This window comes from Coenobita brevimanus, chromosome 86, assembly GCF_032717465.1.
Source record: "Coenobita brevimanus isolate Jiangsu-jjx chromosome 86, ASM3271746v2, whole genome shotgun sequence".
NCBI lineage: Eukaryota > Metazoa > Arthropoda > Malacostraca > Decapoda > Coenobitidae > Coenobita > Coenobita brevimanus.
The window spans coordinates 31626365-31654293 of NC_137039.1; the positions used below are offsets into that span (position 1 = coordinate 31626365).

The 27929-nt window shown below is 41.2% G+C and overlaps 1 protein-coding gene across 1 annotated transcript; it reads left to right on the forward strand.

The window, feature by feature from the left end:
- The first annotated feature begins 368 nt into the window (after nucleotides 1-368).
- Nucleotides 369-27506, forward strand: LOC145410549 (major facilitator superfamily domain-containing protein 6-like). The gene is made up of 11 exons (XM_080280667.1): nucleotides 369-447; nucleotides 7242-7313; nucleotides 8483-8836; nucleotides 11620-11912; nucleotides 12895-13042; nucleotides 17555-17742; nucleotides 18548-18684; nucleotides 19359-19471; nucleotides 21954-22205; nucleotides 24070-24213; nucleotides 27225-27506. The coding sequence occupies exons 2-11, from the start codon at nucleotides 7256-7258 to the stop codon at nucleotides 27395-27397; spliced, it is 1860 nt and encodes a 619-aa protein (XP_080136793.1). The 5' UTR covers nucleotides 369-447; nucleotides 7242-7255; the 3' UTR covers nucleotides 27398-27506.
- Nucleotides 27507-27929: the final 423 nt, after the last annotated feature.

The following is a 27929-nucleotide window of genomic DNA, read 5'->3' on the forward strand; positions in this document are numbered from 1 at the left end:
ATTGCTTGCGAACTTTTTTCTGACTGTAAGCTTCTACCCACGCCATTGCATCATACAGTATTACAACTTAGCATTTTATTTCGCTAGATATAGAGATGTCAACCCCCATTTAACGGCAATTTTCAACAATTAGTGCAAAAAAATCTGGTTATTTTCTATAGCTTTCTGCAAATTTTTAGCGAATATCGAGTGACTATAGATCCTTTCCTACGGATTTTCTGGATTTTTTTGTGTTTAGCGACATTCTAGCTCATTGTTGAGTCAGTTTAGCACTATAAGTGACGGATTTGGCAACACTGCTACTACAGTCAGCTGTTGAACGCCGAGAAGGGAAGGTCAAGGTGCAACAAATTTGTCTTACGGGTTTAGTGTTTTTATATGATTGATCTTTTATCCTCTTGATCTCAGGTGATACATAAATCCGTCATATACGCTACGCTAGATCAGGTAAGTTTGTATTGTGCGTAAATACAAAGAGAAATGCGCGAGTGTCTAGGCTTGGTCGATAAGATCTTTGCAACACGTTGCGACGGGCGGCTTACCCATTGTTATTGCAGAAAACTTGCAAGTCATAAAAAAAGTGTAGGAGAATGCCCACCAGCCTTGCCATAGAAATTTCGACCACATTTCATAGGACGTTTACCGTATAATTTCTTGATAAACTTGCAGGACGAGAGTGCGAGTGGTTGTAGGCTGATTGAGCGTCGTCATTATTATTATTATTCATATATTTTGTGGGGGTTGTATGATTATAAGTTATTCGTCTCATACCTTTGAACAAACGAGATACAGTATTAATTTTGTGTGATCACCCAAATTTTCTGCAATGCTGTTTACATTTTCCTTGAAAATGTATATACACTCAAATCTCAATTTAAGGGACCTCCATTTAAGGGATTTCGGATTTAAGGGACTCATATTCTACCTGTCAAACGGACAAGGCCATTCAGAAGTGATACGTAATGTTGAGGTTATACGGTACACAATACAATAATATTTTTCTTTATACGGTACCTTTAAAATAATGTTCATAATCATATAAGTAAGAAAAGTGAAACAATCATTGCATTTCATAAGCTTGTCTTTATATGTGGTAAAACAATGGACATTTTCAAGTAAGGGACAAGTTGATTCCCCATTTAGTCCCTTAAATTGAGGTTTGAGTGTGCCTATCCATTAAGTTAAGATTTATTTCCCTATAAGTAGGCCAGTGTAGGGCCCAGTAGTTTTCCTGTGTGTAAAATATGATACTACACACTCACATGCTACCACTTGGACTCTTATACATATGCTCCTTTCCATATTGAATGTGTGATAGGACTGTCAGAAATATAGTTCTCCTTTCAGCCCAAACTTGAGGTGGTTATATTAGTGATGTTTTGTCATTAGATCTCACCTGTGGAAGCACCTTTTCTTGTATGATACTTCCATGGGAAATCAATAGTTGCTGTTATATAGTCCTCTTAACCTGCCCTGTCCCGACCAATTTTCCTCCAGACCCCCCCCCCCCATCCCAACCAATTTTGGAACAATTTTTTTTTTTTGGCTCAAACCTCTGCTTTTGGTGAGAAACATCAAAAATTCATAGAGAAATCGCTCACCTGAGGTTTAAAATACTCGATACAGGTAGCAGTACTCCTTGCCTTACTGGGTTTTCTATCAGGCTGGCTCTGAAGAAAATGAGTTCTATGGGAGGGTAACTATTTCACACCACTCATAAACGGTATTTATTTATTTATTTGGTACGAATTTATATGTAGTACGAGAGTATATTGGTTTTCAAACAGTAATATAGGCAGTATAAGCATTGTTTCACTCACTAACACATCAACATACCTGACCTTTTTTGGCGACATTACCTGAGCATCATTTCTGACTGTTTCTGCCTCTAGTGGAACGTAAACTGTGTCCTCCACATTGTCATCGATTGGGGAATCACTCTGGCCCTGAATGTCTTTATTGGCCAGGTCACTGGTAACAGGTGAATTGCCAAGACAGTGGCATGGGGGGGGGAGGTCATGTGGGGTAAGGCATTGTCCCTGCCTGGCATCTTGTAGAGGAAGGTGTCCCGTGTATACGTACCAAAAATCACTTGCGAAAATTGAAAATTGTGCAAATTATGAACCTTGCAATTGCTCGACGTACAAGTACGTCGATGGGTCTAGTTGTGACAAAACGTTGCAACATACCCATACATCGATGGGACGCCTCGGGTTAATCCATTAGCTCTGAGAGTTCCTGTGTGAGGGATTGTACTGAACGGGTGCTAAGCTACTGCCCTCTGCATATTGGCTGATAGTTGCGAGACTCAGGTCCCTACACCAGGGTTCCCTTCTTTATTAACTTTAAAATGCTAAGTTCCATCCTATACTGAGGATATTGGGTCCAATTGAGTTAATGAAACTGACTGATATACCAGTGCTTAACCCATTAGCTCCCAGGGTTCCTGTGTGGGGGATTGTGTTGGAAGGGGACTTAGTGTACTGCCCTTCACCTATCAGCTCATATTCACAAAGCGTATAGGTTGCAACCCCGGGGTATCCTTCTTTATTGACTTTCGAAAATGTCCAGTTCCGTCCTACACTGAGGACACTGGGCGGATGTGGGTTAAATAAGCAAAACCCCTATTTTATGTTTCTGTGAGGTAACCTTTGAAAGGAGTTAAAAGATTCCTGTACTGTGCTTATCATAAAACATTGAGATAAAGTGTTTGATAAGAAATAATTGCCGTGCTGTATCACTTATAGTTATGATGTAATGCCACTGTTAGTATTGTAATGTGATAACTGCATGTTGGCTTACACACTAAAACAAGAGTTAGGTGTAAACACTGTATGTGCTGAAACTGTGATGCATCTAATTGCTGAATTTGCAAGCAGTTTTGTCGGTTGCTGCATTGGTAAATATTTGTTTCTCAGCAGAGACTTAGTTGAAAGCAGCCTTATCATAAAATACTAGTGAATTGTCAAGAATACCTGTATATGTGCACTGGTTCATTTACTTCTGTGTGGTGGAAATTGTCCTTATGCAGCCTGTTTCCCATAACTTAAGGGCAGAATAAGATAATACAGTGGCTCTACATCCTATCCATAACATTTTTTTTGTGATGTACTCTTTATTCTAGTAGTAATTTCATATTATAACTCAGCATTCAAGATGGAGAGTTATCTCTTTATCACTAGCTTATCAGCATATCGCTGAGGTGTATATACCGGTATTCCCCTAAACTTTTATATTTAGGGACAGTCAGCACCAAAAGTCCTTTCATCTCTCCCTGCTTCTCATGCCTTGAGTTTAGAAAACTTGGCTCGGGAAACTGCAGCAATAAACAAAAGTGACACTCATCATTTTATTTTGTTTAATTTTTAAAGGCTGCAGTAGGCCTATGCTTGCATGTGTCGGCCTTGGTCACCTAATGGCGGCTCTTCATGGTGCACGATCTGTGGCACCTTCCCTATTCAGTCCTTTGTCCCTGAGGTCACACTTAATGACATCATTGCAGGTCTTTTTCAGTCTACCTCTCACAACCCTACCCTCAACATTAACTCATCTCATTTTCTGCACCCAATTATCATCCCTCATCCTCTCCACATACCCAAATCATCTCAAGCTACCTCTCCTCATCACATCATCAATATATTCCACTCCCATCCTACCTCTCAAGTCTTCCAATGTAAGCCTAGCCTCTCCAGGCGTCGCACGCAGGGATCCACTGCACATCCACCAAATCAATGTCATTTTTGTACGTTTGAGCCTGTAAATATCCTCTTCCTTTACTGCCCAGGTCTCACAACCATATGGCATTACACTCCTAACACATGCTGCATACAAAGGTCCCCTTAGCACAGAGGGAGAGCCCTCTCAATGTCAGGAGAGGCAACAGCTTCCTGAACCTCTTCCAAGCACTCCTCACTCTAGCCACAGAGCTAGCTTCAGCCCCACCTCCAGCACATAACATATCTCCCAAATAACAGAACTCGTCTACACACTCAAGAGACTCATCAGCAAGGTCAGTCCTCTCCCACCTGACAATTTCCACATGCTCTCAGTGATGCACCACACACAGAAAATCAGCATTATCACCACATCTCTTATACACCCACTTATCACAGTCACTGACAAGATAGAATTACTTCCCATGCCCTTGTGGCAAATTTCTCATGGCAGCTCTCCCTTATCTTTGACATCATAACTAAATAAAGCCATCAGGGTCAATTTCTGTGAACTTACTTGGCTCATTTTCTGTAGTCCATGGAGAGGGAAACAGGAGAGGTGACACAACTTCTGGTACTGACTGAACATAGTTGTCTCATTCACATTGCTTAATAAGAGACACTGTTGTTTGCAGGTGATACTGTGTTGTTTAGTGAAGACGAAGGGGAGCTGCAAGGCTTGGTGAATGAGTTTAGGAGTGTGCATGGAATGGAATCTAAAGGTGAATGTAGGGAGGAGTAAAGTTGTAGTCTTTGAGAAAAATACAGTGAGGTTGGATGAGTAGGAAATAGAAAAATGTGAGTGTGTTTAAGTACTTTAGTAGTGTGATGAGTAAGGATGGAAGTTTGGAGGGTGAAGTGCTTGAAAGGGTACAGCAAGGAAGAAAGGTTGCTGGTTCTTTGAAAGCAGTTATAAAAAACAGGGAAGTGAGCATGGAAGTAAAAAAAAGTCACTGCATGACAATATTGTGATACCAATGTTACTGTATGGAAGTGAAGCTTGGACCTTGTTGAAGGGACACAAGTCAAGAGTGAGAGCAGTGGAAGTGAGTTATTTGAGAGGAGCATGTGGAGTCACATGAAGAGACAGACTGACAAGTGAGGAAGTGAAGAAGCATTGTAGTGTGGATGTGGACGTGATAGAAAGCTTTGGGAGAAATACACTGATGTGCTTTGGCCTTATGGAAAGGATGGAGAGCAAGAGACTGATGAGGAGAGCATATGTGAGTGAGGTGGAAGGGGGGGGAGAGGGAGGGGGAGGCCAAGGATGAGATGGAGGGGAGTGTAGAGGTATATGAGAGAGAGGGGTGAGCTGGGAGTAGGGCAGTGAATTGGCGTGGGACAGGACGACATGGAGGCGATCTGTCTGTGGTCACCCCTTATGGGATTAAGGCATCTGGCAGTAGATAGACAGACCATACCTGTTGTTATTACCTTCATCACAGATTACAGATACATAAGAATGTTGCACGTTTAATATGTAGTAGTTGTTCCCTAGGCAGTCTGGCCAAACAGCCCCGTGTTTAATATGTTGTTGTCAGAGATTACCTTAGGTTAATCATTAAACAAATACCCCACCAATGCAACCAGACTGTAGCACTCATATTCAGAAGGTGTAATGTGTTGCCATTTTGGACTTTACTGTGCATTATGGGTAGTTGACCATACAGTATAGATGGGTGTAATTTATAGGGCTGTGAAATATAAAATGCAAAATATAAAATAATGAAATAACATGGATCTACAATACCCTTGCCCTGTTGTCCCATCACTCACCACCAGGCCAGCTCAGCCCACATAGTAGTAAGTTTCCATCTCCTCGCCTTCCCCTTGCCTGTTAATTGAATGTAACTACAGTACTGTGCAGTTTGTACATAAATACTGCGAGTGCACACATAATGTGGGAATGTTGTACACTGAAGCTCCCGCTTTATGAAAATTCCATGTTATGGGGCCGTATGTTTTCATGTAGGGTTTCACGGCACCTAAGCCAGCCCCAAACATACCTTTTGGGGCAATTTTCATTTTTTTTTTTTCCCAGGACATTTACTGTACTTACCTAATAAAGACTTCATTACATACAAACACTGGAGGATTCCTCACCTTGAATGGAAGAGGTTATGGGCTAGCCGGGGGGAAGTGGAGTGGGGTTCCGAGGCAGAGTAGGGCTCTTACTGGTCACAAAGATCACACAGAGCACATGCAGCCAGATTGTGGGGAGATGGTAGGTTCAACTGGGGCAGGAATGCTCAGTCAGCTGTGACGACACCCTGTGCAGACACGTGACACCCATATGTCATAGGCTGATGCAACCAGCGGTATGACTATCACTAGCTGTGTTGTGTCTGTTCCCACTACGTTATGACCTTAGTTTGCTGCGTTGTGACTGTTTGAATCATAATGTGGTGCCTCTGGCCGTGTTATGTCAATCATCATCAAGTAGTATGGTGTTAAAAAAAATGGTCCGCTTCCTCCGCCTGCGTAATGTCTGTCATTTTTGTGTTGTGGCTAAATTTGGACATAAAATTTTGCCTTCCGTGCTATTTGAGTTTCGCATTATAGGATCGTGCATCATGTGAACGCTGACTGTATCATGATACAGTACTGTACCCAGTAATTTAGTTTAGAATTTTTTGTTAGACCAAAGCCCATTATTCACTTGTTGTAAGTTTTGTGAAGCACTCAGTTCACTGAGACTAAGCTGAGGGAGGCCATGCTACCTCATCCTCCTCACATTGGACTAAGCACAGCCATTACATTACAGAAAATGGTGGCATGACTGGTCAGTCACAAAAAGGGTCAAGTTCACAGTTCAAACTAGTTACTGCTGACCAGAGGATTGTAGGAACTGCAACATATGGTGCTTGGTTTGAGTAAACAGACAAGACAGTTAATGATCTTTAAGATACAGTAATTCAGTTTTGTCTCAGCTTTTGTTAAAGAAAATAGAAAGAAAGGCTAATTTGAGTGTGGAAGGAATGATAGAATGCAAAAAGAAGATGAATGGGTTTTGTACAACAAATGAATTTGTATGGGAGCAAAGGATGGGATTTGAGGAAGTAAAAGACATGACATAGGACTGAAGTCACTGGATGAAGTACGGTACGTATGGAAATCCACTGAACAAAAGTTTGCACCTGTTTTAACTGGGTACAGTAGTTCGTGGAATGTGAAGCACATTTAAAAAGACAAGAAATTACTGGCTAGATACTGGTAGGCCCATGTATGCATTTTTATTTATTTTTCTGCCACAGAGGACAAGTACAGATTTAAAAGGCTTGAATGAAGAGTAAATGATTGCATGAAGGGGCTTTGTGCTTCGTCACATTCTCTTTCCTATTTCTGGGTCATATTCATGTCATTTTATTGTGGATTTATAATGAAGACAGTCATGTTGCCTGTAACTGGTGCACCGCAGAGCCTTGGCAGTCCAAGGTATCCCTGTAGGCGTTTTGTTTCACCAATGTAGTAGCTATGGATTTATCTTACATTAAAGCCTGTAACTAACACTCTCCTCCTTTTTTCCAGACTGAAACAACACTATGAAGATCAACAAACATCTTATCCCCATTAAGGTCCACTACTTCTGCTTTCTAGGATGTGAGTGACTGTGCACCTGTTATATACTCTCTCTCTCTCTCTCTCTCTTTTTTTTTTTTTTTTTTTTTTTTTTTACCTTAATTTGGCCCAGATTTTCACTCCATTGTAGCTTAATTCATGTAAATCAGTGGCAGAAAAAGACAATGCTGCAGCTCGGTATCCTTACCATAGCACTCCTGCATGACCAGCATCATGTTCTAGCATTAATCTGCTGTCATAATTCAGTATTTGAGATTGAGAGACGATAATTTTAGGCCAAGTCAGAGTAAAATGAGTATAGTACAGTAATTGCTCACCCTTTCTCACAATATGGTGCTGTACTCAATTTTTATTTGTGGCCTTCCTTGATCATATATTTGTAGCCCATTTGCTCCAACCCAGCAAAGATGGCTAACCCTTATAAGCTCAGTTGATGGCCAAATGTAATCAGATTGGTGTGTTGATTTGATTTGTAACCAAGGAGACTCATTCCTAACTTTTAATGAGGACACTGAATTTCAGTTATATAATAAGTACCATACTAGTATTTATTGTGTGAATGATTTGCTTGTGAGATGGAGCTGGACATTTGAAATGTGTCAATGATAAGTGATTGGATGTGTGGCTTATTTCACAGGGCAGTCCATTATTAATTACATTTTTATGGTTTTCTCCCATCATATTTCTGAAACCAGCCCAGGCCATTAATAGTGGGAAGCGTAGAGGTGATGATCTATTATAATGATGTAGAACTGTTTTCGCTAAAAGTGTAGTTGCATTGCTAGATGAATTCCATCAGTAATACACCAAAGGTAGGTCTTTTTCCTCAACTGAAGAAAATGATCCAGTGGTACCCCCAGTAATGTCACAATCGATCTGGATTTTTTTTTTTTTTTCCTCTAACATATTAGAGGTGATGTGGTACCATACATTGATTAAGTCATTTGGTAGTACAGTAACCGGAATAAGATCCAACTTTGCTGTTTGAAGATAGCTGATGTATGCAGGGATAAAATAAGATTTTGTACAGTGTATGGTTATCAGAATTATCAGTAACTTACACAGTATATATCATTGTCATCACCATCATCAACATCATCATCCTGATCTCTTTTCAGATGGGGTGAGATAGAGATCTTATACTCTTTACATTTAGGCTATGCTCCATTTTTTGTGTGTCATCCTGGCAGGTGTGGCCCCAATCTTCCCATTCCTGATTGTGTTGGGCGTGCAATTGGGCATCCCTGTGGCAGTGACAGGAACCCTCAAAGCCACCTTCCTTGTGAGTGTCATCTTCTTGAAGCCAGTTATAGCAGCTTTGGCAGATACATTCCCGTCCTACCGCCGCGTCATCTTCCTCCTGACTTTGTCCCTGATGACGGGGAGCTTCAGCTCCATATACTTCATCCCCCCCTTGCGTGAAGACCTGAGGTTGGAGGCACAGGTGGTGAGGGTTGGGGAGAAGGATGGGGTGTCGACGCCAGAACCAGTGGGGACGCAGACGTCCATTCCAGGGGATACTATGCTCTTGGCCCAGGATGATGGTAAGCTTTATAGTCAAATACTTATGTCTGGTAATGTCATTTTTAGCTTATTCATGGTTCTTCCAAATGGTTTTATTCATAATTAACCATTTAAACCTAGTGACATTGTCTTTTGGTTTAGAGTTGACCCTTCTCCAACATGAACTTCTTGATTGTGAATTTGTTTGTGGTTTACAGTTGACCCTCCTCCAACATGAGCTTTTTGGTTGTGAATTTGTTTTTGGTTTACAGTTGACCCTTCTCCAACATGAACTTCTTGATTGTGAATATGTTTTTGGTTTACAGTTGACCCTCCTCCAACATGAACTTCTTGATTGTGAATTTGTTTTTGGTTTACAGTTGACCCTCCTCCAACATGAACTTCTTGATTGTGAATATGTTTTTGGTTTAAAGTTGACCCTCCTCCATGAACTTGAATGTGAACCTCATGTATGCATGGCAGCATATTTGTGACTGTTCTATTCGCACAAAAGTAAATGATCTTATATGCTCTGGAAGGGAAAAAAATTACAGGGAAACCCCGATTTACAATACCCCTATATGTGATATCCCGAATTAGTGATGGGGGTAGAAAGACCACTCTACCCTGCCTAACGATGGCAGAGCCCGGTGTAATGATGGGTCCTCTGATGTTATGTCCAGGAGTGATGAGCGAAAAAGTTTGGGAATGTAATCTCAAGTTTCCAGTAGGATACATACTGTACTGTGTAAACACAATCCTTGCCAAACACACAACCTTCAGGAATGTATCTACTTTATTGGATGAGGGGCAGCTGTGTTTTTGCTACATCCAGATTTTTTTTCTCTTTTTTGACCCAGAAAAAATCTCATGTTGTAAAGGGGGGAATTGAGGCTGTAGCTAACCTCTTCATTCCTGTCTGTCTGTATGTCTATAGCCAGACACCATAATCCCTTAAGGGGTGGCTGTTTGTCTCTGAGTTAGTTGTTTTGTGGGGAGGGGCAGTAACCCTCTACCAACCCATTTGTTAACTAGGGAATATGTGTGGGATGGTTATATGATTGCCACCCAGCATTGTAGTTTCCTGGCTTACAGGAACCATTAGGCTTGTCACTATGTAAAGCCACCTGAAAAGAAAAGAAGAGTAATAAAAAAAGGCATGAAGGATGGGAGAAATAGGAAGAGAGGAGGGCAGACACAGATCAAGAATGATGAAGGTGAAGGAAGAAGTAGGCAGCACTACATCAAGTGAATGGATGATGGTCGTCACCACCTACCACCTGACATTTCAGAAACACAGTAGCGAAACAGAATCATGTGAAGGTAGCAAGAATAAAATATAAAATGACTGGATAGAAGGAGTTAGCCTGTTTACATTGGTGTGTGTGTGTGTGTGTGTGTGTGTGTGTGTGTTTTTTTATGCTGTCTTCAGACAGTTTTATTTAACTTTGGAGAGACTTTTAAGACCGGAGGGATTTAATAGGCCCTTCAGTAATTCCTTCAATACAAAAGAGACCATTCCTAAGGTAAATATAATCATCAGGGGGTAGCAAGAATGTCATAAAAGACCTCATTGGATGTGTGACACTGATTACTGATAGGTTATAATGACACCTGGTGACATGATAGTAGAACTCTTGGTTCAGAAGATGGTTTGGCTTACACATTAAGGTTTGAGTCCTTGAGATTATCAGATTTTTTATCTGTTTTTAAATGTGAGGAAGAAAGAACCAAAGGCTAGAAGCTCAAGAGATTGTTTTCCCCCTCCCCTACCAAAAGAAGCCAAATTCAAGATCTGTTCAGTTCAGTATACCTGGATTAAAAGACTGAAAGTAATAGGCAGAAGGAAATACTGACAGATGAAGACAGTTCCAGAGCTGACCTGTTTTATACATGAATGAAGGACTGGGAGTATCGGTTAACTCTTGCCATAGAGAGTTGGACAGAAACAGGGTGAGGGCAAATACATTCCATCATTTATTTGTTACTAGGGTTATAGGGTGGCCTCATACCCTTCAGTGTTCTGGTCTACAGTAGTATTGCCTCAGGCCCCTGTACTCCAAAGGTGGCAAAATGGGATTGGTTTACCATCTTTGATGTTTCTGTGCAGCATGGTCATCCTATGCTAGTTTCCCACAAATACAGGAGTACATAGAGTGAATGTTGAGTGTATGTTGTATCTTGTTTTGTTGGCATGCAGAATGTTGACGGTGCTCAAAATAGAATGGACCTACAGTATGATGCATTTTCGCAGGCTATTGGAGGGACAACGAGAGTTCTCAGTGGACGGGGAGAGAAGAAACTGAAATACATATTCACAACAATTAACAAGCATGACTGGTCATGGGTTTGGTCTTTTTATGGTAATGAAGGAGTTCATTCACAAAGTTCCATACTTTGTCATGTCAGGATTGTGAGGTACCACCAGACAGTCACAGGATATTTAGCAGGTTCTTATATCTCCAAGTGTATGTGAGTATTAGAGTATATTGAGAAAGTTATTGTAGCATGTAGTAGAGGGAGGGGGAGGCCGAGGATGAGATGGAGGGATGGGGTGGAGAGGTATATGAGAGAGGGGGGGTGAGTTGGGAGCAGGGCAGTGAAATGGCGGGGGACAGGGCAGCGTGGAGGCGATTTGTTAGTGGCCACCCCGAATGGGGTTGAGGCGTCTGGCAATAGATAGATAGATAGATCACCACAACCACTTGGTAGTGTGCCAATCACCTCCATACATTTTTCCACCATCACTTACTAGCGTGTCTATCACCTGCGTATACAGTAATATTTTCCACTAACAGTTTTGACCCCTGGCCTTATGACACAGGTGAATGCTTTGTGGCAGTTGCATGGGACTGTGTAGCACGGTGCAGCCAGCCACAGGCCTGCATCAACTCCACTTCACTCAAGGTCACAGCACACCGGACCCCACATAAGTTACATGTACTGTCACCTGAGACTGGACGGGAGAGCTTTGCTCCTGGGGGTTCTGAGCACTTTGACATGCCACTGTGGGGGTTGGTGGGGAGCCAGGAGACCACAGGCAGCCAGGGCCGCCTCTACCAACTGGAGGGGGCCACGGTGCCAGTAGATCTGGTCAACGCTAACATCAGGCATGTGGTAAAACATATCATCAAAGAATGGCCATCTTGAACAAAGTTGGTGTGAGTTCATTACAGAACAGTGGCACCTCCTCATTTACCACTCTGACATCCTAGTTGTTAGTCTTCCATTTTAATTCATCCAGTTTATGGATTTATCTCTGTGAAAGATAAACTAAATACTGTATCTTCATGAATGCAAGATGGGGTGCTGTATGGTAGTGAAAATTGGACAGTAAACGAGGAAGGTGCCTGCAGATTTGAGTGTAGTGAAAAGAGTATGATGTAATGGTTTCAATGAGAGACAGAACAATGAGTGCTGATTCAAGAGAACATGTAAGTACAGTAAAAGTCCTCTAGTCCAACCACCAATAATCCAAAAATCCGAGTACAGTACTCTGAATTTGTCAGGGCGAAACTTTTCTATTTTTTCTGGGCTTTTTTCAAAATTTTCTGAGCATTATCTAAGTATTTATCTGGCTTGGACTTCCCATCGGGCTTGGATGTAGCTGCCTGCAACTATTCATCTACACTTCTGTGCATTTCCGGTGAGTAAAACAATAACCCCTATTATTTTAAGTGTTTATTTAATGATCATGTACGTACTGTATTTCTGTTTTCAAAGGGCCCACCCAATAATCCAAAAAAAACAGTAGTCCTTCAAAAGATCCTTGGTCCCCTGCGATTCGGATCACAGGACTTCTACTGTACTGTATTGAGAATGGGAAGTTTTGCATTTAGTTAAGTTCAGGTAGTTTGGATATATTGAGAGAGTTATTATTATTTTTTTTTAATAAAATGATTTCCAGTAGTGATATATTTAGACAAAGAAAGAAAAATGTCAGTGGAAGATGATCATATGATCTTTTCCTGAAAGTATGGTATTGTATATGATCTGTTTACATGTGAATTGTCAGAACTGGCACATTTGACAAGCCAAATCATAACCATTACAGTACTGTACTATTATAAGTTTGGTGTTCCCCCATTGTAGTCTTGAGTGCCAAGGAGGCGAGTGGAAGGGCAGTGAGTGCTCGAGTGTGTGGCAGTACTGGCAGTTCTGGTTGTATGCTGTTCTTCTCCTCGTTGCTCTACTCAACTTCAATACTGCTGTCTCAGTCACTGATGCCATCATCGTAGACACCATTGGTAAGTGAACTATTCAGATTGTGACTGTGGTATGCTGTTAGTCTAAAGTTTGTACACATTAAGTACAGATTTTTGGTCCTTTTGCAACCTACTTCTATCCTGGTTCTGGTAGTGTGTTGTCTGCCTATAGTTCATATATACAGTAAATTCTCTATTATCCAGCGTAATTCAGCCAAGCCTTGCCAAGGTTAAAGCAAAATGCCGGATATTGCTTAGTACTCTCAGTCAGCTCAATATTCGATGTTGAGCCGGATACTGCGTTACTGTCCGTCTTGAACCTCTATCCTAAAAACTTTTCCATGATTAAAAGATGAAAATTAGACATAAAATGCAATAAAATAATGATACAGTACAGTAATACAGCGCTGGTTGGCGACCATTTGTAAGCCAATTGATACACCCTGATGCCAGATATTGCATAGAACTGCTGGTTTCATCCCATTTTGGTGCCAGGTATTGCGTGTTTTCACCAGGTATTGCCTGTTAATGTTGCAGTGACGGATAATTGACAGTTTACTGTATTAACATAATGGAGATTTTCATCCCATTGCATCTTAAATCCATCTAGACTGTGGCGATATTTTGTTGTCAGTTTATAGTGCATCCACATTAACTTGGCTGAGGTTTTAGTTACAGTATTTTTTTCTTAGAATAAGAAAGTTGAAGAACTTGGCATCCATTTTTGTAGTAGTTACTGCTTGGTAACTAACACCATGTTCTAGTGTTAACTCTTGCTGTAGTCACACATTCAAGATGGAGGAATGATGGCTGTAGGTTTTGTGAAAGTGGACTTAGTGTATATCTTTGAAAGGTAGAAGACTGACCTCTTCTGTGACAGCATTGTGGATACCCAGCAACAGAAAAACTCCAGTCACCTCTTGGAGTTCTCGGGTAAAAGAAACTTTCTGTAGGTACATTTTTAGGATCAAAATAAGGCATTCTTGGGAACAGGGAAGAAATGATATCTATCGTTGGGGGAAGGGATATCGCCTATTTTCATGGGTGAAAAAGGAAAGTCACCATTTGTCAATGAGGGGAGAAGGAGTCTTGTCACTTATCACAAGGGGAATCGACTTATGAAAGTAAAGTACTGTACAGTAAAACTTCACTGTAATTGACTAATTGGGGCCCAAGCCATTCCGATAAAAACAACATCTGGACTTCCCCTTGCTAACCCAGACTTTTTCCGATGTATCAGACATTAGTCCAGATCGCACCAACTTCTTTTGTTCATTAGCGCTGTTGCTTCATTACTTGTTATCCAATTCACATCCAGCACTCTACGTCCTCAAGATCGTGACCCACTCCAGTGCCTATGCAAAGCCCATCATGAAGGTCATGACAACCACCCAGTGCCCGTCCAGTGCCCATCATCAAGGTCACAATAACCATCCAGTTCCCATCATCAAGGTCACGACAACCATCCAGTGCCCATCATCAAGGTCACAACAACCATCCAGCACCCATCATCAAGGTCACAACAACCACCCAATGCCAATCCAGTGCCCATTATCAAGGTCACAACAACTATCCAACACCCATCATCAAGGTCACAACAACCACCCAATGCCCTTCCAACACCCATCATCAAGGTCACAACAACCACCCAATGCCCATCATCAAGGTCACAACAACCACCCAATGCCTATCCAACACCCATCATCAAGGTCACAACAACCACCCAATGCCCATCATCAGGGTCATGACAACCATCCAATGCCCATCCAACGCCCATCATCAAGGTCACGACAGCCTGCCCAAACATCCTCATTCTCCACCATCCCCCTGCCCAAGCTGAACTGAGGTCAGGCAGTCCAGACCACTTCTGGCTTTATCAGACTTTTCCCGATATATAAGATTTTAGTCCAATAGGCTCCTTGAGTCCGATAAAAGCAAATTCCGGTACATTGAAGTCTGTTATATCGAGGTTTTACTGTATTGAGTTTGACTTTATTCTGGCTTACGTTGCCAGTCTCTGAAAACGAGAGATTTATAAAGTTTCTCATCAAACAGTACCTATTGTACTCGGCTGGGAATAACCACTCACGAAAGCGGAATTATTAGTATTGTTGGCCTCAGAGAAAGAATGACCCTTGTCCCCTTACAATTAATAATTAACTCTGGAACTTAGTAATATGAAACCAGATTCTTGCTTTCGCCTCTCCTAGCTTGTGCAGACAGTTTTATTGTGAATTAATTTGAAAGAACTGGGTTAACCACCAGTCATGATTAAAGTAAAAAAAAGTCTCTGCAGACTGGAAGCAAAGAAAATTATGTGAGGACAATATGGAAAAATGAAACACGATTTTATGTTTTATTGAGCTTAAAAGAGAAGAACAGAAAATTTGTTATTCACAGCAGAATGAATTCTTACATTAGAAGAGCCTCAAGCAAATAAGTTCACTCACATGCAAACAAGCTAGTAAATACTCTTCAACCATGAAAACACAGAAAATACTGGTAATTGGAGATATGGAGCCACAGAACTGCAAGGAGACTGCTATCTTGCACGATCTTTCACTGCTCTGTCCTGAACTTCTGTGTCTCGGGCTACAAACAACGAGGATGGGGTCAAGAACTGCAAGGAAACAAGGTGATTTGCTGGTCACGGTTCTCACACACTGCGCTTGATGTCCGTTTCTTGGGGCTGCCCATCACTAACTAACTTCGGTGAGTGGAGGGGTATTGCATTGCAGAGCTAAGGTGACCTGCAGCTTGAGACATGAAGGGCCTCCAGGAATCACTTCTTGCACTGGCCTGCCGTTGGTCTGTACATGGGAGCTCTCCTTCTCCAAGTAACTACCGTGAGTGGAGAGGTATGGCATTGCAGAACTGCATTGACCTGCAGATTGAGACATGAGGATGGCCTCTGGGAAACACTTTCTTGCACTGCCCTGCTGTAAGTCTGGCCCTGGTTGCTGTCCCTCTGCAACTGAACTGAATCTGTTTCTCATGCCTGGTACAGGGCATGTTCACAGGAAGTGGACGTGGCTGCCCTTCTCAAACCAATATAAGAGGCAAGCAAACGATGTATTGTGTATATATATATATATATATATATATATATGTATGTATGTATGTATACACACACACACACACACACACACACACACACACACACACACACACACACACCAACTTTGCTCAGTGATACTTTACACTGATGTTTGTACATAAAGACAATCACTCCTGAAGCAGTGAAAAATGTTTTGAAAATATATTCAAATTGGAGTGCTCTCATGGGACGGTTAACTGAACGAATTTTCTAGGATTTCACTAACGTTCGCGAGTTCCCGTAATAATACAGAGTCACGCATTTGTGACAATATTATCCGCATGTTACCTGCTTGTCACAAACTTGACTAAAAGGTAAAGATTTGGGGGATGGTAGTGATATGAAAGAGAATCTGAAATTGACAGCACTTGAATATCGGTGCTTGTCATTTATTATTTTTACTGTATAACATGGTTCTAGTATTTTGTGTTGCCATTACTTGATATATGAGGTGCTACCCAAAAGTTCCTGAGATTAGAAATAAGGGCTGAAACCGCGTGTCATACGATGTTTGGATGCAAGGTAGCAGTGCATAAACCCTATGTTTGTATGACAATTGGTGCTGTGCAGGGTGGATGCATTTGCTGCATAAGTGTGTTTTTTTATCATTGTTTGGGTTAGTTTGCAAATTTTGTGATCTCAAAAATGGAGGATGTGAAAAAGTAATGTGTGCATCAAGTTTTGTGTGAAACTTGGGAAGAATGCAGCAGAAACTCATAAAATGTTAAAACAAGCATTTGGTGACAGTGTTTTTGGGGTTACACAAACCAAAGACTAGTTTAATTGTTTGGAAAATGGATGGATGTCAGCAGATGACGATGCACATTCTGGTCGCCCGTCCACGAGTTCAACTCCTGATAACGAGGCCAAAGTTCATGCAACCATCCTCAAAGATCGCAGGATAACAGTCCATGATGTTTGTGACATTGTTAGCCTATCGTATGGAACTTGCCAATGCATTTTGTCTGGCGACATGTGGCGAAAACTTCCAGACAAGTGGCTCACAAACAAATGAGTGCTTCACCATGACAATGCACTTGTGCACACAGACCTTGTTGTTCAGCAGTTTTTGGCATAAAAAAAAATGTGTTGGTTGTCCCCCACCCCCTGTATTCATCAGATTTCGCCTCCTGTGATTTTTTCCTCTCCAAACATGAAAATCCAGCTGAAAGGACTAAGATGTGGCACCACTGGGGAGATCCAGGAGAAAATTGCAGAAGGTCCTGAACAGGCTGATGCTCAAGGACTTCAAGAATGCACTGGGATCAATGTCTGCACACCCAAGAAGGCTACTTTGAAGGGGATGTTGGTGATTAGGACTTGATGTAACATTTTTTTTCCTACTTCAGTTAAATAACAGGAACTTTTGGACAGCATCTCGTATATCTTGATTTAGCTGTGGTTGAAAGATAAAGGTTTAGTATACATGTTGATTTAAATCCATCCCATGTTTCTAGGCAAAGATGGGGACTATGGAATACAGCGAGCATGGGGGACAGTGGGGTGGGGTTTGATGGGCCCTGTGAGTGGTCTCCTAATAGATCTATGGTCGGGTACCTCCATCACAAAGAACTATGCTCCTGCCTTCCTCATGTGCATCCTTCTTGGGTCCTTTGATGTTATGGTCTCAGCCACAACCATCAGGGTAGGTGAATGGAGCATGTATCAATTGGTAGTGGAACGAGCATGGTGGTGGATGTGTACTTTGAAGCTGATTGTGAGTGAAAAGGTTAATAATTATAATACTACTAATAATAATAATAATAAAAATATTTTTATTATTATTATTATTATTAATACCTATAATGCAGCAGCAATAATAATAATAATAATAATAATAAAAATGATAATAGTAATAATAGTAAAATTCATTCATCATCCAATCCAGAGTAATGTCCCCATCAGGATTGTAAGGGCCTGGGTCCAAGGTACCCAGTCCAGATGCTGAAAGCATGTAGGACCATGTACTTATCCCTGAGGGCATTATGTGAGCAGTAAATCCCAACCACCCCTCATAAATAGACCCTCATGGGCCACATCTTATTGAAGTACTTTAAAACAGTAGACCATGAGGCACCTAAAAATGCAGGGGTAACAGAGAGATCAGTATACAGCATGATCATGTGTGCACAAGAGAATCGCCCCATACACATGAAAGTACAGTACTCGGGTGCTACATGGGCTGCAATAGTAATAATAACAGCAGTGTCTAGTCCCATATTGCCCCATATAAACAGGAGACTAGGGACCTGGTTTCCATTATTATCATTGATTATATTTATGTAAAATTGCCAAACAGTTAAAATGTGTAATTATATGAATACTAATTAGCACTTCATAAAATGTTAGTTGAAAACTGTAGTGTGTTTATTGCATTGTGGAAATATGAAATTGTATGTGTTAAAATAATCACAACTGTGAGACATTCCTAACTTTTGATGCTCACGCAGGTCCCGAAGATCAGTACGGAGACAGATTTGCTGAGGAAAGTGTGGCCAATCCTGCGCCAGCCTCGGTTCTTTGTTTTTTGCATCTTTGTCCTTATCAATGGCTGCTTTGATGGATTGGCAGCATCATTCATATTCATGTGAGTCATATATTCAGGGAGTGCAGTTTAACCTCTTTCATAGGATTATATACACATTTATCTATTTATCTATCTATCAATATTGTTTTTTCATATAATAAAAAATTGGGCAGCATCACTGCCTAGTTAAATAAATACCCTCTACTCTTGCTTAATATCCTCTGACAGAGGGATGGTGGATTGAAGGAGGGAGGCAACTTCAACCTACAGTCTGCTGGATTCACATTCAGATGAACCTAGGGCTAAAACTCCTACTAGTCCTACTACTACTACTACTATTACTACTACTACTACTACTGCTACCATCACCATGATTTTATTCAGTTTATGGTATGCCTCTTGTACTGAAAGTGTTAGAAGCAGTCATTGATCTCATTCATTACAGTGATGTCTTATAATAAAGAGGGATTGTAGTATGATGAACCTGCAGTGAGTGTATAGGGTGAGAAGGACCCTAGTCACATGTATTACATCCTTGTCCTTTGCCTTTGAGGTGGAGGCAGGAATGCAAGGGCTTGCATGGTGAGTCAGTGAGTGTGTGGCCCATTCACTGGGTTGATTACCAGTAATTCTCCCTCTGTTGTTTTTCTCATTCCTTGCTTTCTGGGTCCTACCTCACCCAGTCCATATGATGATGATAATGATGATGATGATTATGATGATTTCCCTGACAGCATGCAAGAGGACATGGCCCAAGGGACCAGTGCAATGAACTATATGAAGCTTCTCCAGGGGCTAACTCTCTTTGTCCAGTGTGGCATTGAAGCACCATTCATGTTTATAAATAGTGAGTGTAGATTTGTATGTGGTTTGTGTAAAAGTCCATGTTATATTTTGTCTTTTTTTTTTGTTATGAAGTCCACAGTAATTTACAGAAAAGAGACCTGTTAAGTTCCAGTCTTCCTGTACAGTTGATTTGCCAGTTTTCTCCAGATTATCAGACTAGTTGAAGATGGTAGATGGTTGGTCATCCTCCACCCTGAGAGGTACTACCATGAGAGTGAAATGTGGCTACAGTCTTGGTAACTGACTGCACAGTCATCACTCTTCAGCAGGAAACATTCAGCCACAAGTACAGTCACTTGGTGAACTTGCTTCTGACTGACTACACATAGATTTGTAACTCAAGCTGAGCCTGACACATTGTTATACAGTAAACCCTCAATATAATGAACCCCGGTATTGCGAATTTCGGATATAGCGAGCAGCCAAATTGCGACCGAACTTCCCTTGGATTTTGTGAACAAAAGTCGTAAATGCGAGAGAATTTCGCGAATCAGCCCACGGTGACAACAGCATCCCTTCCTGGCACAGTAGGTGTACTTCAACAGCATTCCATCCTGACACAGTTAGTGTACTGTAACAGTACTACATTATGCTGCATTCTTATTATAGGTATAGTATTTATATGTACAGTCGTGGTCATAAATAATCACCTGTCCTCTGGTACCCCTTGCCTCAGGCTGGCTCCTTTATGCGTGGCAAGTCTCAGTGGAGTAAGAAAGGCTGAGAGGGAGGGGACCAGAGAGAAGAGAAGGTGGGTGGGGGGACAAGAAATGTTGCGGAGGTGGGGTAAGGGAGGGTAGGTAGGGGAGGGAGAATGAAACATGAAGTGGTGGTCACATTATATGTCTATTTTCTCTCATTCAGGGCATGATGTAAAGGAGTTAATATTTAGTAGATATTGCCGCATTAAACCTTGTATAGTGGTGTCAGATAACAAGCTTTAGACAGATGGTGATATCAAGGGCTGGCTCGTGAGAGAAATATACTGATATGACAGATCAGATGTTAGTGCAATGCCAGCGAGACTGTGTGGGCCCAGATTGTCAATGCTTGGAAGCCACAATAGGAGAGGACAGGAGTCTGCCTCCTCCAGCGCACCAAGGGCGAATGGGAACTGTTCAGATGTAACCAGCAAACCATCAACAACATTGTTTCCTTGGTGTCTCGAAGACTGCAAGAGGTTGTAAAGGCAGGAGGCCACTGGACTACTTACTAAGGCTTTCCTGGTTGCTTTGGCTTAACCAGTGGTGGTAAACAGTGAGATACATACGAGTATATTTTGGGAGTTTGGGTAGGATTTTGTTTCATTTTCCTTCTAACAGATAATGAGAGATATCAGTATTATATCCACCCATTTGCACAGACATCAGATTTATTTACCTTTTATGCACTATTATTTTAAATAGCCATTTTATATAGTATGCCATAAAATAGTTCACATGATGGTGACTGTATAGAGAAAGTATATAATGAGAGGATGATCATATTTACTGTGAACACAGCCGTGTCAGAGGTTGATTATGATATTTAGTTCCAAAATTTAATTACGTATAATGGTAGAGGATGTTTCTTAAATTAGCATTATGGAAGTCAAAGCCATCCATATTCCATTCTGTGTCCGAAGTCAAAATACATGGGTAAAAACAAATATCTGGATCCGCACTAATGTTTGATCTGTCACGTCAGTATATTTCTCTCACGAGCCAGCCCTTGATAACACCACCTAGCTAAAGCTGATTATCTGATGCCACTATATAAGCTGCAATGCAGCAATATCTATCAAATATTAATTCCTTTATATCATACCCTGCATGAAAGAAAACAGACAAATAATATGACCACCACTTTGCATTTCATTTTCCCTCCCCTACATACCTTCCCTCTCCTCCCTTACCCCACCTCCACGCCATCGCTCGTCCCCCCACCCACCTTCCTTGGTGTCTCTGGCCCCTCCCTCTCAGCCCCTCTTACCACACTGTGACTTGCTGCATATAAAGGAGCCAGCCTAAGGCATGGGGTAAAGGAGGTTAGGTGATTATTTATGACCACGACTGTACAACTTCATACAGTATTGTATTTACATATACAACTTCATAAACCAGTGAATTCTCAATGTAAAACTTCATAGAGTTAGTTTAGATTATGTTTGAGCCTGTAGGACCGAACGACTCCCCTTATATAGCCAACCGAGTTCAGTAATCCCTCGGAAATACCGAACCCGTCATGTATAGCGAACTTTCGTATATAGCGACCCACCCCTCCCCCCAGTTAGTTCGTTATATCGATGGTTCACTGTAAATCTTATTACACATCCTAGGTTTCTTCTTTTCCAAGAGCTTCCTGCAACTGCTAGGAAGTAATTGGCTGGTTTTGGCACTTGATTTGGCTTCTAGTCCACAGAAAACATCAGCTGTACCATGGGGGTTAATTAATCAATTATTCTTCATGTTATTTTGTAACAAAAATATATTTGTTTTTGTCAGAGTGGTTCATGGACCGGCTTGGGGCTCACTACGTAACGTCACTAGTGTTCTTCCTCTACATTTTCCGGCTGTTGGGTTTGTGTGTGGCTGGTGCGTACTGGCCGGTGTGGTCGACCCTGTTGGTTGAGGTGTTAAACGGTCCAACATACGGCCTCGGATACACTGCCATCGTTGTACACTCTGCCCGCCTTTCACCACCTGGTGTCTCAACCACAGTCCAGTCTCTCACCAACCTCTGTTATGAGAGCTTAGGTCAGAGGAACTACTGTGTACTCATTTTACTCTGACTTGTCCTAAAAATGCTGACTCCCCATCTTGAACACAGCATTGTAACAGTAGATTAATACTAGAATACAATACTAGTCACAGTGAAATGGAAAGGATGTGGAGCGATAGCACTTTTTTTTTTTTTTTTTTTTTTCACAGAGCTATGTATAATATGCTGCAGAAGAACAAAAATTTTAGGTCAGTAGGGTGAAAGGAGTACGGTATATCATGCTGCATTTGTATTCCCTTGTCTTTGTCATGATTCTGAACTGCAGTCTATCTCCCCTGCTTTATATTCTTCATTCAGCTCAACAGGCATCCATTAATTTAGTTGCTCACCAGCCTCTGTCATGAGATTGTTGGTCAGGAGGGGCTTGGTTTCATACAATGTTAACTCCTTCAATTCTGTGACATTTTATATTTTGTACCTGCTGTTTCCAGATAATTTCACTTAGCTTAGGAGAGAGTCTGTCTGTCTGTCTGTCTGTCTGTCTCTGTCTGTCTGTCTCTCTGTCTCTGTCTCTCTCTCTCTGTCTCTCTCTCTCTCTCTCTCCACAGGAGAGGTTATACATACCCTTCATTACCTTTTCATTAAAAGAGGTCTTAAATGTCCGGATCAACTTGCCTAGCCCCACGTTCCTATGCTCCCCATGGGGCGACATAGGACTGGATGATGGATGGATGGATAAAAGAGGTTTCTGTTAATGTGAGTGAAAGTGTGTGGAAGTTGTTGTTAATGCTGTTCAACCCCTATCTGCTTGGCTGAGCAGACCTGCCATGCAGGTAAGCAGCTGCCTCTGTGGGATGATCACAGGTTACTTGCACTGTTGATGTTGTGTCTGCTTTGTAGTGCAGCATTTACTGTGCAGTGGCCCATTATATGTGTTATATTGTGTTGACTTGTTCTAAAAGTGGAACACATGCCACCAATAATTTCACCAAACCTGAAGCTAAGCTGATAACTGAGGAGATGTGAGTAGAAAACATCAACTTTTAAAATACATCATCAGACTATAAGGTTAATGAAGCTGATATTTCATACCATATCCACTAATTGTCATCAGCATGAAAGTTTAACCCTTTGACTGCGGCTAAGGTGGCGGAAGTGATGCCCCGGATGCGGCAATCCACCCAAAAGTCACCCATTTTCAGTTCAGTAATATTCATATTAATACACAAGAAAAAAAAGATAATAATACTTGCACAAGAAAGCTAAACCTTTTTACTTACCTATTAGCACTTAGTGAATATCTACTGTAGATGCTCCTATGTTGCCGTAGTGATAAGTGGAAGCAGTGCCATTGTTGGTGTGTTTGTGTGTCGCTGTAGCAAACTAGCCTCATTTGTGTGAGCAATGCAGTCAGCAGGAAGCTAAAATGATGACATGGCAACCCCAAGCATGGGCGGATGAATACATAAAGTACTTGCGGCAGAATACAGGGTGCAGCATTTGAAACAGAACTGTGACTTTTAAAAGGAACATTGCAGTGTGTCAATAGGTCCTTTTAAAAGGAACCGCAGTTAAGAGGTTAAGTAAGAATATTATTATTTGAGGTGACTGTGATTGTAGGATATGGGTGTGTAAAAAGATGGCCGAGCTGTTGCAAAATAGGGGGTTTCCATGTTGAAGTGTATGAATGAACTCTCATTTGATCAAGCTACTGGTAGGTGCAGAACTGCAAATCTTCCTTTGTTCAGAGAAAAGATTTAATTTCATATATTACAGATGTTGTCAATAAAGAATAAATGTGTAGGGAGACATATGGAATGTCCTATTTGTATACTTGAAAGGATAACCTTCATATTCATGATTTCTCCCCAAAATTTTAGCCATGCATCTCTCCACCAGGGTATGCTTTGGCCATGTTTGGAGGTGGACAGCTGTACTCGGCACTTGGTGGTCCTGGGATGTACCTTGTGTCAGGTCTGCTTGCTATTGTCACATTTATTCTTCACCTAATTTCTCTCCGTGTCCTTCCACCACCACCTGAAGGTAGGTAGTTTTGTGTTCATTTGGCTGTAACAAGGTAGTAGTAGACTTATGTCCAATTCAGTAGCAGGTTTCATCAAATTTCTTACAACAGGAGCTTAGTATTGAAGCTGTGGGAATGGTCCAGTTTCATCAGATGAAAACAAGCAGACTATAAACAGGAGATGGGAAGAGCAGAGTAAAGGCTGAGGCTGAGGAGGAAGTAGAAAAATGTAGCGGACCAAAAACTAGAGGAAATGAGAGGTAGAGTGAGGAAGAAAGGGAGCAGGTGAGCGAGGAATAGAACAAGAGATAGGAATATTAGTAGGACAGGTAAAGTCTGGAACTGAGAAGGAAGTAGAGAAGCAGAGTTGGCTAAAGCAAGGGGGATGTGAGAGGAAGGATGAAGAAGAGGGAATAGGTAGATGAGCAAGAGATCAAAATGAGAGAAAGAATAGACAGAGCAAAGTGATAAGGCCAGTAGTCTGTTTATTAGGGGAAATGGAAACAGGCAGTAAGCTGCAACTAGAAACAGGGAAGAAGGAAAGAAAGTGATAAGTATGGAAAAGAACAAATGTAAGGAATTAGAGAAGGGAGAAATTGTAAAGAATGAGAGTGGTGAATTAAAAGCAGAATAATGGTTATGCCTGAAAAAGAATGGAGTAAAAAGTAGAAGAGTAAATAGAAAAGTTATAAGATAAAACAACAGTTGTTAGTAGGATAGTAATCAAAGGAAGCAGCTGAAGAAGGACAATTGAGAAACTGTACCTGGTAATATTACAAGGTCTGTTCAGCAAGTATCCGACTGCTTCCCCCCCCCCCCCAACCACTCGGAGGATAGAGGGGAGGTTTTATGTTGTGCAGTGCAGGACCTTCGTGCACATGCATAATTAATGCCAGCCACCATGAGTGACTCATTGGCTGTCAGTCAGCCTGTGTTCATGATCATGCACCTTTTGTTTGTTGCTTTCCTGCGCTTGTCACTACAATATAACTGAAAAATCGAACAATGTCACTACATCAGATTTTGCCAAAACTAGACTGTACCCAAGTTGAAACTATCAGGAAGATCCAGCAAGTTTTTAGGAATGAAGCCATGAGGGCAACACAAATAATGGAGTGGTACAATTGCTTAAAAAATGGCTGAATGTCAGTCAAGAGCAACCCACTTCCTGGCAGGCCATCAACAGGCAGAAGTGCTGAAAATGTGAAGAAAGTCTGTGATTTGGTCATGGGAAATTGTTGGTTGACTGTCAGAGAAATTGTTAATGAAATTGGAATCAGTGACGGATCAGCACATAAAATTTTAACAGATGATTTGGGCATGCGAAGAGTTGCCACCAAATTCTTTCCAAAGCTCCTGTCATGTGAACAAGCTTTCTTGATGAATGTTGCTCAAGACATGTAGGAGTGTGCAAATCATGATCCAGACTTTCTGAAGACAGTTATCACTGATGAGACTTGGGAGTGTGGGTATGACCCAGAAACCAAAGTACAGTCATCCCAGTGGAAGCATGCAGGATTGCCTCGGCCAAAAAAAGCACAACAGGTCTTCAGCAAGGTAAAATGCATGTTGACTATTTTTTTTTTCCACTACTGTGGTGTAGTGCATCACAATCACACACCAGAAGGTCAGACTGTCAACAAACAGTGCATCTCAACGTTGTTTGTCATCTTCATGACGCATTTCGGCGGAAGGGACCAGACCTTTGGAAAGTGGCAAGTTGGAAGCTGCACCAAGACAGTGCCCCTGCCCATTCTTCTCAACTGATTCAGGAATTTTTGCCCAAGCACAACATTCTGCAGGTCCTGCAGGTTCCCTACTCACCAGACATGGCTCCATGTGACTTTTGGTTATTTCCCAAGCTCACAACTCCACTGAAGGGTTCTCAGTTGGAGACGAGAAAAAATGATGACAAATGCGTTGAAACATCTGCAGGAGATACCGAAAACTGACTTCAAAAAATGTCTCAGGCAGTGGAATGAATGCAGGGCTGTGTGTGTCAAGTCAGAAGGGGCCTACTTTGAAGGGGATTAGTGTCCTAGTTCAGCAGGTTAGCTGTTTATTTTTTTAGAGCTCAGGGTCAGATACTTTCTGAACATACCTCATATACTGCTTGCATTAAAGCTGCAGCAATGATAGTAGACTATATGTTTCATTGTTTAGCCTAGGGTGTATAAAGAGGGTTAAAAACTATGAAAAATGCAACAGATCAGTTCAAAAGGTGTATGTTATTTCATTTACTGTGTAATAAAAAGATATAAATTTCAGTATTATTTTTTAGTTGAATATTTCCATTGTTACGACTGTTTTTTCATCATTATCATCTCAAGATACCTGTTGGGTAGAGGCATTCTGCGTGTTGTTGGAAGAGGATCACTAAATGGGATGTGGAAGAGTGGAACATTATTTTGGAGATGGAAGAGGAGGGGTAATGGAGAGAGTTGAGAAGCATGTATAAACAGAGTAACAGGGATTGTCATTATCCACACTTTTAAGTACCTAAGGATGAGGTGAGGTAGGCTTCAGAAAACAAGGGAGGATATACAAGATATACAGAACAAAAAGTGGAATTGTCAACAGCATGTCGATTGATAAGGCCCAGATGCTCATTCACATTCCATTAGAGATAATAATGAACAGAATGATTGTGTTATGATATTGTATTGAGTGTTGGCTGTATATTCTGGTAGAGCCATTGCTCTTCATTGTTTTCTTCTGAAACCCACTTATTCGTCCATGTTGGTTGGATAATCGTTCATCCATGTTTGTCGGATAAGCAATGGATCTCTGTGTTATTAGATGAGGTAAAGATGGTTATGTTATACATGAGAGCGATGTACTGTATTCCAAAATATCATGACTTTTTCCACACATTCGTTGGAACTGGCAAGTCAGCTTTATAGGTAGCAGTGGAGACTGGGGTCAATATTTCTGTAATTTACTGATGAATTAACAGAAGCAAAAAACAGCATCATTTAATTAAGACTTTTTGTACAGGAAAAAATGTGTAAGTTGATTTTCACATTTCCAGTTGAGGGCACCAAAGTGGAATCATCGTCTTCTGCAAAGGATAATGATAATGATGAAACTGAGAAGATAAAGCTGGATGTGGAGCGAGAGGCGATAACGGAGGATGAGGAGAGAGCACTGAGAGGAGGAGAGAAGGAAACGGAGGAGGACGGGATTGGGGAGAAAGTAGTGTAAGAAATTTATATCATTGGAGAAATAAGGAGAGGAAAAAACAAATACAGTCATAAGTGCAATAGGAATGAAAGTATGAAGAAAAGAGAAAGGGTATCATAAAAGAGGGGAGAGAGAGAGATTAGGAATAAGTTGTAAGATAGAGTGAAAGTAACAAGGAAAGAGAAAGAGTAACATGAGTGAAGAAGAGAGTAGGGAAGTGAAAGAGAGGTGATAAGACTTAGATACAAATACACAGACAGATAGGAGAAAGAAGAGAGAGTGAGAGGCATCAGGGAAGATAGGGGAAAAGGCAGAGAAGGAATGGAGTGGGAATTGAATAAAAAAGACATTGGGTAATGCAGATTGAGAAAGGAGAGGGAAGAAATGTGAATAAATGAGCATATTATAGTCAGTCAGTAAGGAAGAATAAAAGAGGATGAAGCAGGAGAGAGAGAGGAATAAGAAATACCTGAAAATGGATGCAAGATTGGTGAAAAAGATACAGTACAAGAATGTTAAGAAAGAGAAAGATTAGAGAATGATAGGAAAAAGT